At 40.8% G+C, this 13,651-nt stretch overlaps 1 protein-coding gene across 6 annotated transcripts in view; it reads right to left on the reverse strand.

Annotated features, from left to right (window-relative positions):
* CHD8 (chromodomain helicase DNA binding protein 8) overlaps window positions 1-13,651 on the reverse strand; it is a 61,536-nt gene that overhangs the window by 31,571 nt on the left and 16,314 nt on the right. For 4 of the 6 annotated variants that reach the window (XM_047861458.1, XM_047861462.1, XM_047861461.1 and 1 more), the window contains exons 2-5: window positions 9,464-10,523; window positions 8,234-8,605; window positions 7,118-7,503; window positions 5,614-5,728 (exon numbers count right to left, since the gene is read on the reverse strand). In XM_047861458.1, coding sequence (XP_047717414.1) covers window positions 5,614-5,728; window positions 7,118-7,503; window positions 8,234-8,605; window positions 9,464-10,306 — 1,716 coding nt within the window. In that variant the 5' untranslated portion in view covers window positions 10,307-10,523. The remainder of the gene's footprint in view (window positions 1-5,613; window positions 5,729-7,117; window positions 7,504-8,233; window positions 8,606-9,463; window positions 10,524-13,651) is intronic. The other 2 variants (XM_047861464.1, XM_047861463.1) reach the window with 1 other exon arrangement.

A 13,651-nucleotide genomic window follows, 5' to 3' on the forward strand; every position in this document is an offset into this window, starting at 1 on the left:
AAAAGATCCATAACACAACAGAAAGATAGGCAAATAACATGGATACAGTGGAAAAAAAAGGTCTTAAATGTAAAAAGATGCTCACACTCATAATAATAAAACAATTACAACTGAAAACTAAACGGAGATACTTTTTTTTTTTCACCTAACAGACTGGCAAAAATCAGAAAGTCTGATCAAATATTGAAAGAGGAACTCGGTGAGAATGCACATGGACATAACCTCTATAAAAGAAAATCTGAAACTACCTTTTGGTCCAGCAATTCCACTTCAAAGGTATTAGCCTACAAATAAATCTGAACATGTCTACAAATCTTTGTAGCATTACTTGTGGTAGTAGAAGAGCAGAGAAAACCTAAATGCTCATCAATAGGGGACTGGTTAAACAAATTACAGTACAGTCAAACTGGAATGCTACACAACTATTTACTGTTTTTAAGGTTTTTTCTTTCTTCTTCTTTTTTTTTTTTTTTTTTTTTTTTGAGGGTGGGAGGGGAGGGGCAGAGAGAGGAGGAGAGAGAAAATCCCAAGCAGGCTCAGCACTCACTATAGGGCTCGAACTCACAAACCGTGAGATCATGATCTGAGCCAAAATCCAAAATCGACGGAGTCACCTAGACGCCACTGTTATAGAACTATTTAAAAAGAATGGGCTCAGTTGGTTAAGTGTCTGACTCTTGATTTCAGCTTAGGTCATGATCTTGAAGTTCCTGGGATCAAGCCCCGCACTGGGCTCTGCGCCAACAGTGTAGAGCCTGCTTGGGATTCTCTCTTCTTCTCTCTCTCTTTGCCCCTCCCCCACGCACAAGCACATACACACTCTCTCCAGATAAGACACTCTCCAGATAAAATGTTTAAAAATCTCCCCTGCTCACACAATCGTGCATGCATATGTGCACATTTTCTCTCTCTCTCAAAATAAATAAATATGTTTTAAAAGAAAAAAAAGAAAAAGAAAAAGAAAAAAAAAAAGAAAAAGAATGGGGTAGGGGCGCCTGGGTGGCTCAGTCAGTTGAGTGTCCTACTCTTGATTTCAGGTCAGGTCATGATCCCAGGGTTGTGGGATCAAGTCCCATGTTGGGCTTTGCACTGAGCATGGAGCCTGCTTAAGATTCTCTCTCTCCCTCTGCCCCTCCCCACTCTCACACTGCACCCACTCTCTGTTTTAAAGAAAAAAAGAAAAAAAATGGGGTAGTTGACAACACCAAATACTGACAATGTGGAACTGGAACTCTCATTAGTGGTGAAAATGTAAAATGACACAATCACTTTAGAAGTTGGCAGACGTTTGGGGTGCCTGGGTGGCTCTGTCAGTTAAGGGTCTGACTTCAGCTCAGGTCATGATCTCATGGTTCATAGGTTCGAGCCCTATAGTGCTGAGCTGCTTGGGATTTTCTCTCTCCTGTGTCGGGCTCTGTGCTGACAGCTTGCTCTGAGCCTGGAGCCTGCTTTGGATTCTGTGTCTCCTTCTCTCTCTGCCCCTCCCCCACTCACACTCTCTCTGTCTCTCAAAAATAAATGTAAAATAAAATAATACTAAAAAAAGTTGACAGATTCTTACAAAGTTATACATTTATATGTATAACTACCCTCTGGTCTATCAATGCTATTCCTTAGATTTAGCTATGAAAAATGAAAACCTGTGTCCACAAAGTACGACTAAGACTGTTCACTGCAGCCTTATTCACAACAGGTCCAAACAGGAAACAACCCAAATGCCCATCAATAGAAGAATGGATAAACATTATGCTGAAAGAATGGAATCATACTCTGTCATTCTGTTTACATGAAGTTCAAGAATAGGTTAAGTTTAATCTATGGTAAAGAGAAATCAGAACAACGGTTGCCTATGGGAAGAGGGTAGCCTAACTGAAGTGAGTACAAGAGAATTTTTGGGGTGGTGGAACACAGGACTTCATTAAATTACCTCTCTACTCTGGTGTACATTTCAAATTTTCATAATACAAACAAGGTGGGCTAGACTGATCTTTCCTGATGAAGAATAATCTCCAAGATATATTGTTGGAGAAAATAAGGGCTGTATAGAAAAGTACATATAAATACAATATTCCCTATTAGTGGAAGTAATGTTCATGAAAGTAAAGAATATTTCTGGAAGGATACACAAAATATTGGTAACAGAGGTTACCTCTGGGGAAGAGAAGTGGGGGACTGTAAGGCTGGGGTCTAGACTGGGAGATATTCATAGTGTCTACTTCTGTGCCCTACTGTAATTTTTCTCACATATATATTTTTTTAACCTAAAAAACAAAATGGCAAATGGTCATGAGGTTTAAAAGTTCCAACGTACAAAAATGAGAGCACGGTAATCATGACCCACCTACTCTTCAACATTCTCCTAAAAATATTTGTGCATCCTTCCAGGAAAAAAAAAATGGATGTATAAACACGTATTATTTGTATACACACACATACACATACACACACACTCTTTAAATGTTATTAAAGAGAGAGTATATATATTATTCTACACCTAGATTTTTTTTTCATTTAATAGGGAGAGTTTTCCACAATAAGCACACCTACTCTACTTCATTGTTTTTATCTTATTTTTAAATATTTATTTTATCTTAAGAGAGAGAAGCCAAGTGCACGCACAAGCAGTGGAGGGGCAGAAACACAAGGAGAGAGAGAATCCCAAACAGGCTCTATGCTCAGCACGGAGCCCGACACAGGGCTCAATCTAACAATCCTGGGATCATGACCTGAGCTGAAATGAAGAGTCAGATGCTTAACTGACTGAACCACCCATGTGCCCCTTTATTTTTTTAATGCTTTATTTGTCTTTCTTTCTTTTTAGTAATCTCTACATCCAAAGTGGGTCTTGAACTCAAGACTCCAAGATCAAGAGTCACATGCTCTACTGACTGAGCCAGCCAGTCGCCCCTCTATTTCATTGTTTTTAATTGCCAGATAGTATTCCTTTTTTTTTTTTTTTTGAGAGAGAGACAGAGACAGCCTGAGTGAGGGAGGGGCAGAGAATCCCAAGCAGGTTCCATGTGGGCAGCGCACAGCGTGGGCTCAACATGGGGCTCAATATCATGAAATTGCGAGATGATGACCTGAGCCGAAACCAAGAGTCGGATGCTCAACTGACTGAGCCACCCAGGCTCCCTGCCGTGTAGTGTTCTAGTGCATGGATTTTCAGAATTTTATTAACTATTTCTCCACCACAGACAGTGAATTTTTGGAATTTCTGCTATTGCAAATATTGCTATGATACACATACATCATTACATACTTTTGAGTTTCCTAGATGCAGAATCACCGAGTCAAAAGGCATTGACATTTCAAATTGTTACATACTGAAACACTGACTCACCAAAAAGATTGTTTCAACACTCCCATCAGCTGCTTGCTGTTCCTTAAATCCACTGCCAACACTAGCATTACCATTTATAATGGGCTGAATTATATCCCCCAAAATTCTTATGTTGAAAACCTAATCCCTAGTACACCTCAGAATGACTGTATTTGGAGACAAGAGTTTTAGAGAAGTAAGTTAAAATGAGACTGACAGGGTGGGCCCTAATTCAACTCAACTGACATCCGTAGAAGAGGAAATTTGGACACATGGAAAGACACCAGGGATTTATGCACTAAGAAAAGACAAGGTAAGAACACAGTGAGAAAGTAGCCATCTACAAGCCAAGGAAAGAGGTCTTAAAAGGTAACCAAACTTGCCGACCCCTTGATCTTGGACTTCTAAGCCTTCAGAATCGTGAGAGGATAAATTTCTACTGTTTAAGCCACACAGTCTGTGGTATGTTATCATGGCAACCCTAGCAAACTAATCCACCACCTTTAAAATTTTGTATTTCTTGTATTACAACGATTTGCCTTTACTTTTTTAATTTAGCCCTTTATTTAACATACACATACATAACTCTTTCTATGCTCTCTTACCATGAGCTAAGCACTGTTCTCTGTCCTTCATAAATGCTTACATTTAATACTCCTAATAACTCTACTTGGTAGGCATTATTACTTGCATTTTAGAAATAAGGAAATTGGGGCACCAAGAAGTTAAATAAACTTGCCTGAAGTGACAATATTAGTAGAGTTAAGATGAGAATCGAGGAATTCTTGCTCCAGAGTTTATGCTCTTAGCCACTACATTATTTGTAGAATTATTTGTTATACACGTATAATTTTTATATAGTCAAATAAATGTTCCATTTATGAATTATGAATTTTAATGCCCCCTTACAAAGATCTACTTTACTTGATAATTATTTTAAAAATCCATCCATGTTTTATAGAAAGTTCATGATTTCAAGTTTTACATTTGGACCTTTGATTAAACTAGTATTTGTTTGAGGAATGACACAAGAAATCCAGTTTTTTTTTCCCTAATTTTTTTTCCAGTTGTTCTAACATAATTTAATATTTTTTTCTTTCCACTGATTTAAAATGGCATTTAAATTCATATACTAAATTCTCATAACCATTTGAATCTATTTCTAGACTCTATTCTCTTTATTTTAAATGTTTATTTATTTATTTTGGAGAGAGAGAGAGAGATAGAGAGAGTGCACGAGCAAGGAGCAGAGAGAGAATCAGAAGCACGCTCAGTGCTGAGAGTGCAGAGCCTGATGCAGGGCTCGAATTCAACAACCACTGAGATCATCACCTGAACCGAAGCAGGAAAGCTTAACCAACTGAGCCACCCAGGTGCCCCTCTATTATCTTTATTAATGTTATTTCTTCTCTGATTCCAAACTCTTAGTAATTATTACATCATAATATGCTCTAATGTCTGTTAAAGCTAATTTTTGCCTCAATTTTCTTTTCAATAATTTCTTGGCTATTCTCACATGTTAATTTCCCCAGAAAAACCCAGGTATCAGTTAGCCAATGTACTGAACGTGTATCAAGAAAGAAGGTACGCATTTGTAAATATTAACAGCTAGAGAAGCACTTAAGGTTCGTTTAGTCCAAACCTTCATTTACTAAGGAAAAATTCAGACACAGACATAGAAGCTAAGTAAATCTGCCAGGCCCACAGTGCTACTTAGAAGAACCATGGGTCTCCCAAATCTTAATACCAGGTTCTTTGTATGGTTGGAAACTAGAGCCAAAGGTGGTACCGTAAAGCAACAATGAGAGACAGAGGACTAAGTTTAGTCCAGCTTCTGGTCCAGCTTCTTTTATTTTCTTTCAATGTTTCTCATCTTCAAAAGGTAGGAAAAAACACTGTGCCTAAGCACCCAGTTCAGAGAGTCAGAACCCTGAAGTGTAGAAAAGGTAAGGCAAATAGATAGATGGACAGTTCTAAGAGAAACCAAAGTACTGACAGAGCCATAACAACAACCATGCACATTATTTCATACTTGCTTAGTTTTTGCAACGCCAGAATTTTGGAAATGAGTATTGTTATTTGTATAGTAATTGCTTTTTAGCTAAAAAAAACCTCAACATTTAAAAGAGACGACCATGACCAGGCCCCACCTCTTTTACCTTTTAGGCCTACCTCTCTTATACAAAAATTCTTAAAATGTACATAGGCTCATAGTCTCTCGTATCTATTCCTGGTTTGTCTGCCAGAATTAAACATGATTTATCTACTAAGTTCATTTGGGATCCTTTTACCTGAATGCTGCTTTCTTCATCTTCCCGGGGTGACTGGGCAGGCATGACTTCTACATCTGAATTATCAGATGAAGTATTACGCTTTCTCTTTTTACCCACCACAGGGGTGATGGTGCTAAAAAAGGAAAAACCAAATTCATTTTCAGTAAGGGCCAAATTCATTTAGGAGATAAAAAATGTAATTAACCTAACCCATCGTATATGAATGAAACTTCCTGATAGAAGTCTCTAGCTCTTCAGTTGAGGGGACACACAGCTATTGAGCAAGGTGTCTGAAAAAAGAAGATATTGGGGTATCTAAGCCGCGGGCTGACCTTTACATCAGATGTGACAAATCCTTGCTACTACTGTACTCACAAATACCTGAAGAAAGGTGGCTAAGACAGTGGAATAAATACTGGGCCAAGAATTGCAAGGCCTCACTTTTAGTTTCAGTTCTGTCACTAGCGGGGCATTAGCTTCCTTATTTATACAATAAACACTGATGAGAATACCTGGTTGACAGTTGTTGAGGATGAACTAAGATAGGACACATGAATTTTTTCTTAAAAGCTGAAAAATCTTCTGCAAATATAAAGCATTATTGTAATTCCACCACAAAGCCTGAAGACTCCCAGGGGTAGAAGTTAGGGAGAAAGGAATGAGGCTACAAGACATGGATGAGAAAGAGGGGACGCTCAAACGTGACAAGCCCTGGTTCTGACAACACTGCTCCAGGCTGACACTCATTGCTGAAATCTTCTCTAGTTCACAGATGAGATGCAAGAACAGGGCAGCTACATCTCCAGCTCTTTTACTGATGTGGGTGGTAGAGGGGATAGTGAGAAATCTCACACCACGGCGATATAACATCAGGAAGACATATACAAACATAGTCAACTTTTAACATAACTCCCAACACAATAGTTGGCTATCTTTCCTGTGCCTTGGTGTTTCTCTTTCAAAATACGCTAATTTGCAAATTTCTGTTTAACAAATCATAAAAGCATTGGGACAGAGAAAAGAAAGGCCTTATTATCCTCTATGACAAACAGATTACCTTGAACCATGTAGCTGCTAAATACAAGTAGTTCCTCTCAACAGTAACTTACTTACTTACTTAGTTACTTATTTATTTTAAAGATTTCTTTAATGTAATCTCTACACCCAATGCGGGGGTTCAAACTTATAACCCCGAGATCAAGAGTCACATGCTCTAGCAACTAATTTAAAAACAAGTGCGCTGGGGGTGCCTGGGTGGCTCAGTAGGTTAAGTGTCCCACTTCGGCTCAGGTCATGATCTCGCGGTTCATGGGTTCGAGCCCCACATCAGGCTCTGTGCTGACAGCTCAGAGCCTGGAGCCTACTTCGGATTCTGTGTCTCCCTCTCTCTCTGTCCCTCTCCAGCTTGCGCTCTCTCTTTCAAAAATAAATAAACAATAATAAACATAAACCTTAATTTTCATTTAAAAACAAGTACACTGCCCTCAAAGGCCCCAACAAAAAAGCAGAGGGTTGTACTCACTTCAGCTTACTCTTGCCCTTAGTTTTGGAGGTACCCGATGTTTTGCTCTTCTTTGGCTTTTCTTCCTTGAGCCTCTCCCCACTGCTCTTCTTCCTGCGTTTCTTTTCACCTTCTTCCTCAGGCCGAACACTGGGCAACTCATCCTCATTTAGGACTCGAGGTATGTTCTGCTCACCCCGGGCACGGGCCCTAGCAATAGCCTCTGCTACAATCCGATTTGCCTTCTCTTGCTTCTTCTGGTGCTCCAGCCTGCGGTTTTCCTCCATTCCTATCTTGCCCCCCGTATGAGGAGCAGAGCTTGCTGGTGAAGACAGAGCTGCCACTTCACTGGCACTTAGAACTTTAACTACGGACAGCCCAGAAGAGGCCCCTTGGGAAGAACCAGCCTACAGAAATAAAGACACTAAAATTTCAACATGCTTGTAGCTACATGGCCTAAATAAAATCCAGCTCTAAAGCAGATAGGCTAGAAACTTTTGATCTCTAATTCCTCAAGAACCAGATTCAGACCAAGTGTGACTGAACCTAGACACATTTAAACAAACAAACAAACAAAGGTGTTTTTTAGTGGGAAAGAGATGAGAAAAGGCAAGAATTATGTCAAACTTCAATATCCTTTAGACATGCTTCTAATGTCAATACCCATCTCCATTATTCTAGAAAATTTTCCAACAATATAACCAATACTAATCGCTAGACCAAAAGTAAAAAAATTCAAATTCTACTCTTGGCCTACCTTTACCTTTCTGGAGGTGGGGGAGGTGGGAGAGGTGAGGGAGGGAGGAGTGACAATCACCTGGCCTCTTTAAAACAACTTTTAAATGAAAGAATATTGCCATTCATTTTTACTCCACAATAGTAGGAAAAGATTGTAAATAAAACAGTTCAAAGACTTATATTAGACAAATCATCTCTTAACCCGAACCCAACAATAACCCTCAAATCTTTTCATGACATAATTAAAAGAAAATTTCCACTGGTAAAAGGAATAAAAGACTGCATTTCAGTTCAGAGGCGTGACTCTAGAGTGACCCCACATTCAACAATGAGTGGTTGTGGAGGGTGACAGCAAGGGGCCAGGAGGTTGGTCCTCCCTGCTCCCTGTGGAAGTCTCACCTGTGGCTGCAGCACCACCTTGAGCGGTACTGAAAGTCTTTGCCCTGGGCTCTGTCCCGGCCCCATTATCTGAGCCTGCTGCACAGAGGAGAGTGTCACTGGCTGGGTGGAGGGTGGTGGCGGTGGCTGAGGCTGCGATGATGGAGGCTGTGGTACGATCTGGATTTTCTGCTGTGGCTGTTGCACCTGCAGCTGGATAGTTACTACTTTGGCGGGCTGCCCCTGAGCATTCTTGGCTTGAGTCAGGGCTGCCAGCTGGTTGCCCTGTAACACTATCTTGCCTGGTAGACTCCCTAGAACGACATGCCGGTGTCCTTGGGGACCTCCAGACTGTGGCTGCTGGAGGACCAGGGTGATGCGTTTCGATTCACCCTAGAGTGAAGAAAGGAAATTGCAAGAGAGGCACGACATTAAAGAATGGTATACTCTTAAATATTTACACCAATTTTCCTCATCCTAGAACCATAAAAACTGAGAGTCAGAAGACAGAGTACATTTTATTTTGTCCATCCTCCTAGCTGTCCTGACTGAGTCTTCTATCACCTCTGCCCAGTGGGTGTTAGGCCCTATTTTTGACAAACTCCTCACAGAAGGCTATCTTCTAAGGTAGTCATTCCATTTTTTGGCAGTCTGTTGGAACCGAAGTCTTTATAACCAGCCTCCTCATACCTTCTTTCCTCTGATCCTACTTATCTTAATACTACCCCCTCCCCCACAAACTCATCTGGCCCTTTATTCAGAAGCTAGAACCTCTACTTTCTTACAATAGAAACAAGCCTTTTCACTGGATAAAGGACAATCTCAGTAAGAACAGGGAAATCATATACATAGCTTCTGTAAGTCTTGTAAATATAAATAAATAATGACTGTTCCCACAGCATCCAATATTTCTCATAAAACTTTATATTATACAGTACTATGAATTCTTATTTAATGTCTGCCTTCCTGGCAGACCGTGAGCTCTGTAAGGACAGGGACTGTGTCTGTCTTGTTCAGCACCAGCTAGGCACAGTGTAAACACGTAATAAGAGCTCAAAAAATGTTAACATTAACTGCTTTCATCTAGTAAGTAGTAAATATGGGGTTGTCAACATTTACTTAAAAAAAAAAGGAAGCAAAGGTAGAATTTAAACAGGATTTTCTAGAGATTGGTCTCATGTGCTCTCTTCTCACACAGTTGCTGGGCCCTCTACTAAACCAAAATTCACCTCCCCCTTTCACTCAAGTCACCTGGGTAGGTGTAGAGGTCAGTGTAACTGCAGGCTTCAGTGGGGGCCCTGTGGCCCCAGGGTTTCCAGCAGGAGCTGAACCCTTAACTGGCTGTAGGACCAGCTGCTTTACTGGTCGGCTGGGCTGGACAATGCGCTGAACAGTAGCCTGGTTCCCAGGGACCTTGGCGGCCAACACTGTATTACCAGAGACAATGGAAACACCTGGTCGAAGGGGAGTGCCGGTTAGCACTTTGGTAAAAGTAACTTTTCCACCATTGGCTGTGCCAGCCACCAGGGGCTGAGCTGTGCTGGTGATACCTTGGGCCTGAATTTGTGCCACATGGGCACCAGTGACTGAGGAGCTTGGTGGGGCCTTAAGGATAACAATCTTAGGGGCTGACTGAGGTGGTTGCCCTCCAGCACTACTGGAAGAGACAGCTGTGGCAGAGACACCCATGAAAGGATTCCCTTGGCTCAGGATCTCCTGGCTCTTGGAGACCTGCAAAAGTCCTGATGTTGGCGTCGGTGTCTGTAATACAGGTTGGGCTGGCTGCTCCTGGCTGACGGGCTGAGTGGTATAATCATGCAAAGTTAAAGATTCTGGAGCTGGAGCTGTTGATTCTTTGGGAAGTTCTGTGGGGGCTGTCTCATCTGGTGGGGGGACCAGGTCACTTGCTGATGAATTCCCCACATCACCACCTCCACCTTCCTGGTTCATCTGATCCAAGGAGTCCAGAGAGCTTGGCAGTCCAAGGGCTTCCTCAATGGGGTCTTGTGTGACCTGGTTGAAGCTGTCATCAGTCAGAGAGTCCAGGCCAAATAAATTTGGGTCATCAAACAGATCCATGATGGGGTCTGCCATCTTGGGAAAGCAATGGAGGGTACTTCCCCAAGGTCTAGGGAGGGAAGGGGAGGGGGGGTACTGTCTCTCCCCTCCCCTCCCCTATTAAGAAAAAAATGTACACAATGGAAGAGGACTACTCTTCAGGTAAAAAGAGGCAAGAAACAAGTGCATGTCAGATTGTCCTGACCTTCATGGAGCAAGATGGCTAGGTCTTCAGAGGAAGATGGTGAAACTCCTGTTGTGAGGAAGACAAATGAAAAATAAGCAAAGTTGGTGCCCTCAAAGAAAATCTCTCCTTCTTAGGTACTACCCTTTATATCAACTGGCATCAGAACAAGAAAAGAGGGAAACGTGAGGTAATCTGAGGACAAAGACATGGCAGAGAGAACACCCACATTTTTGCTTCAAACTAAATCTATAAAAGAAATAAAACCCCCTGTTTGGGCTTACACCTACACACTCTGAAGTTTCTGTCTGTCAAGAGCTTTGCTGTCTGTGTCCATTTCTTTATAATTATCATTCTTGGGTAGAGATCAGGAAATTTAACATTCATTTGCCTTCTATTTGAGGTTAAGTTGACAGAGTTTTACAAGATACCAGCAACATTTCAATGAATGTAGATAAAGGCTTCTGAATGTAGATAAAGGTTTCTGAATATATTGTATTTCATAAATTTCCCTTGTATTTTATATGCTTTTACTTACTACTGGCAAAAATAACAGCTTTTAACTAAAGCTCACAGTATAATCTTGCTACACTTATAGTGTAATTTTACCCAGGAAGTTTCCCAAACTTTGTGCTAATTAACATATCAATCTATGCATACTATTTCTGTTCTCAAGTCCCTTCCCCCCTTTCTCATATTTAAGATCAAAAACTTCTTTGGCAAAAAACTCAAAGAATTGTACATTTTAGTTCCACTTATATTCCCAACTTTCTCTCTCATCGTTTCCTATATACACCCTACATTCCAGGCCAACTAGACTACACAGTTCCCCTAATGTGATTCCTATCTGCATGACTTTGCCTATTATGCTGTAGCTTCTGCCTAGAACACCCCACCCCCACTCCCAAGCATGTCTCCCATCTGAAATCTTTCCCACCTTCAAAGATCTTCCTTCTACTCTAAAAGAACCCTGAACCTCCGCCCCTTTAACCACAAAGCAATCTGTGATGACTTGGTCCTCCCACCTTCCTTAAATACCCACCAGTGTTATTCGCACCTGATTTAAAGCACTTATATTTAATAGTTAACTAAAATGACCAGTCTCTTGCCCATATCCTCCGAAGGCCCAAATGTTCCTTTGTGCAAATTATAAAAAGCTGCCTGCTCCTTAAGATGCTTGTCTGCCATCTGCTGGAAATTGTCATACTAAACATGTTATCAATGATGATAATGAATATGTGCAATGCACACCCTGCACAATCCTGCATGGTAGCCCAGCTGCTCTTTCCCCAAGAGACAAAAAGTTCCCGGATGGTAGGAACCACATCTTATTTATCTGCAGATCCTGAAAGAACCAGGAGGATATCACATACATGGTAGCTACTCAAAAAAATAGTTAACGAATTAATATATTTGCTTGCAGTATATGGAATGAACCATTCAGTCCTTACAAAAATTCTATAGTACTCCCTATTCTAAGAGGAGACAGTAGTTTCCCGTCTTGAAAAACTGTCCTACAAATAACTGAAAGCATGTTTACTAAATCCAAGTCTGAGGATTTAAGTTCATAAAAATGTTAGAATAGGTTACAACTAAAGCAAGGTATTGTAAGTACATCAACCATATAGCTAAAATGCATGAAAAACTGGCCTTTGTTCTTTGTATATGATATCAACACTCGACAATTCAGGAAAGCCTTGCTTGATAAGACCTTCGGTCTTAACTTTTAAAAGACACCAGAGAAAAAACTTGTCAGTGGCACAGTACGCAGACTTTACTAAAGAATTTTCCACACAACCCACAAACTATTTTTCCCCTCAACTTATTCCAGTTATTGTTATAAAACAATATAATGTGGGTAAATATCCCCGAAACCCAGATACAAAGAGAATAGACTGATCATAGTGTACACAGGGCATCTCCACCAATGTTAAACAAGATCTCCCTTGCTTCAGTAATTGTATACCCTTCACATCTCCCCCAGGATTCATATCACTTCCTACTTTTGGCTAAACTATTCCACCAATTCACTCCAGCCTCTTCTATTTAATGCCTGTCCCAAAGTTGCTCAAAATGACAATCATAAAAGTTATACATATTTCTTGATTTAATAAAAATCTACTCAATAGTTTTAACTACATCAGCTTTTTTCTAGTTATGCCCTACTTTGCTGCTAGCTTTCATCTCCTATTCACTGTCACAGATGTTGCACTAAAAAAAAAATCTAACAGGTGTCATATAAAAACTATAACACAAGTTTCCACTACTTAGAAGTTTATAAACTGCCTCTTCTTCCATGGGCAATTTTGTCCTTCCCAGTACTCCTTACTGGGGCAGAGGGAGTACTCCTTACTATTTATTCCTCCAAATGCTCTTCCTTTCCTCCACAGCAGTTCAATCACAGACAGAAATCTCACCTTTTTCATGGGAAAAACGCAGGCTAACAGTTTCTGAAATATTTCCTTACCCTCATACAACTCAAGTATAAGTTTTCAAAGGTCAATCAGTGCATTTGTCATTTATCCCCATCCCCAATTTTTGAGCCAAATTTCTTCTTCCCCTCGTTCAGTCTGGGCCCAACAGTTTAAAAACATCACCAGTGGGGCGCCTGGGTGGCTCATATGGTTAAGCGTCTGACTCTTGATTTTAGCTCGGGTCAACATCTCATAGTTTGTGACATCGAGTCCTGTGTCGGGCTCTGCACTGACAGCATGGAGCCTGCCTGGGTCTCTCTCTTCCTCTCTCTCTGCCCCTCCCCCTGCTCATGCTCTCTCTCAAAATAAATAAACTTTAAAAAAATTTAAAAAGGGGGCACCTGGGTGGCTTAGTCAGTTAAGCGACCAACTTTGGCTCAGGTCATGAGCCAAAGTGAACTCATGGTTTGTGAGTTCCAGCTCTACACCGGGCTCGCTGCTATCAGTGCAAAGCCCACTTTGGATTCTCTGTCCCCCTCTCCCTCTGCCCCTCCCTTAGCTTGTGAGCTCTCTCTCTCAAAAATAAATAGAACACTAAAAATAAGTAAATAAAATAAAAATAAACATTAAAAAAATCAAAAATAAAAACATCACCAGTGACTTAATGCCACACCACCAAGTTTCACCACTTCTCAGTCCCGTCACATCAACTCACCTCTACTGACCTAATTCATCTTGTATGTATGTTTTTAATCCTAGTCTCCTGCTTCTTTTCTAACTCCC

The sequence above is a fragment of the Prionailurus viverrinus genome, chromosome B3 (assembly GCF_022837055.1).
Source record: "Prionailurus viverrinus isolate Anna chromosome B3, UM_Priviv_1.0, whole genome shotgun sequence".
NCBI lineage: Eukaryota > Metazoa > Chordata > Mammalia > Carnivora > Felidae > Prionailurus > Prionailurus viverrinus.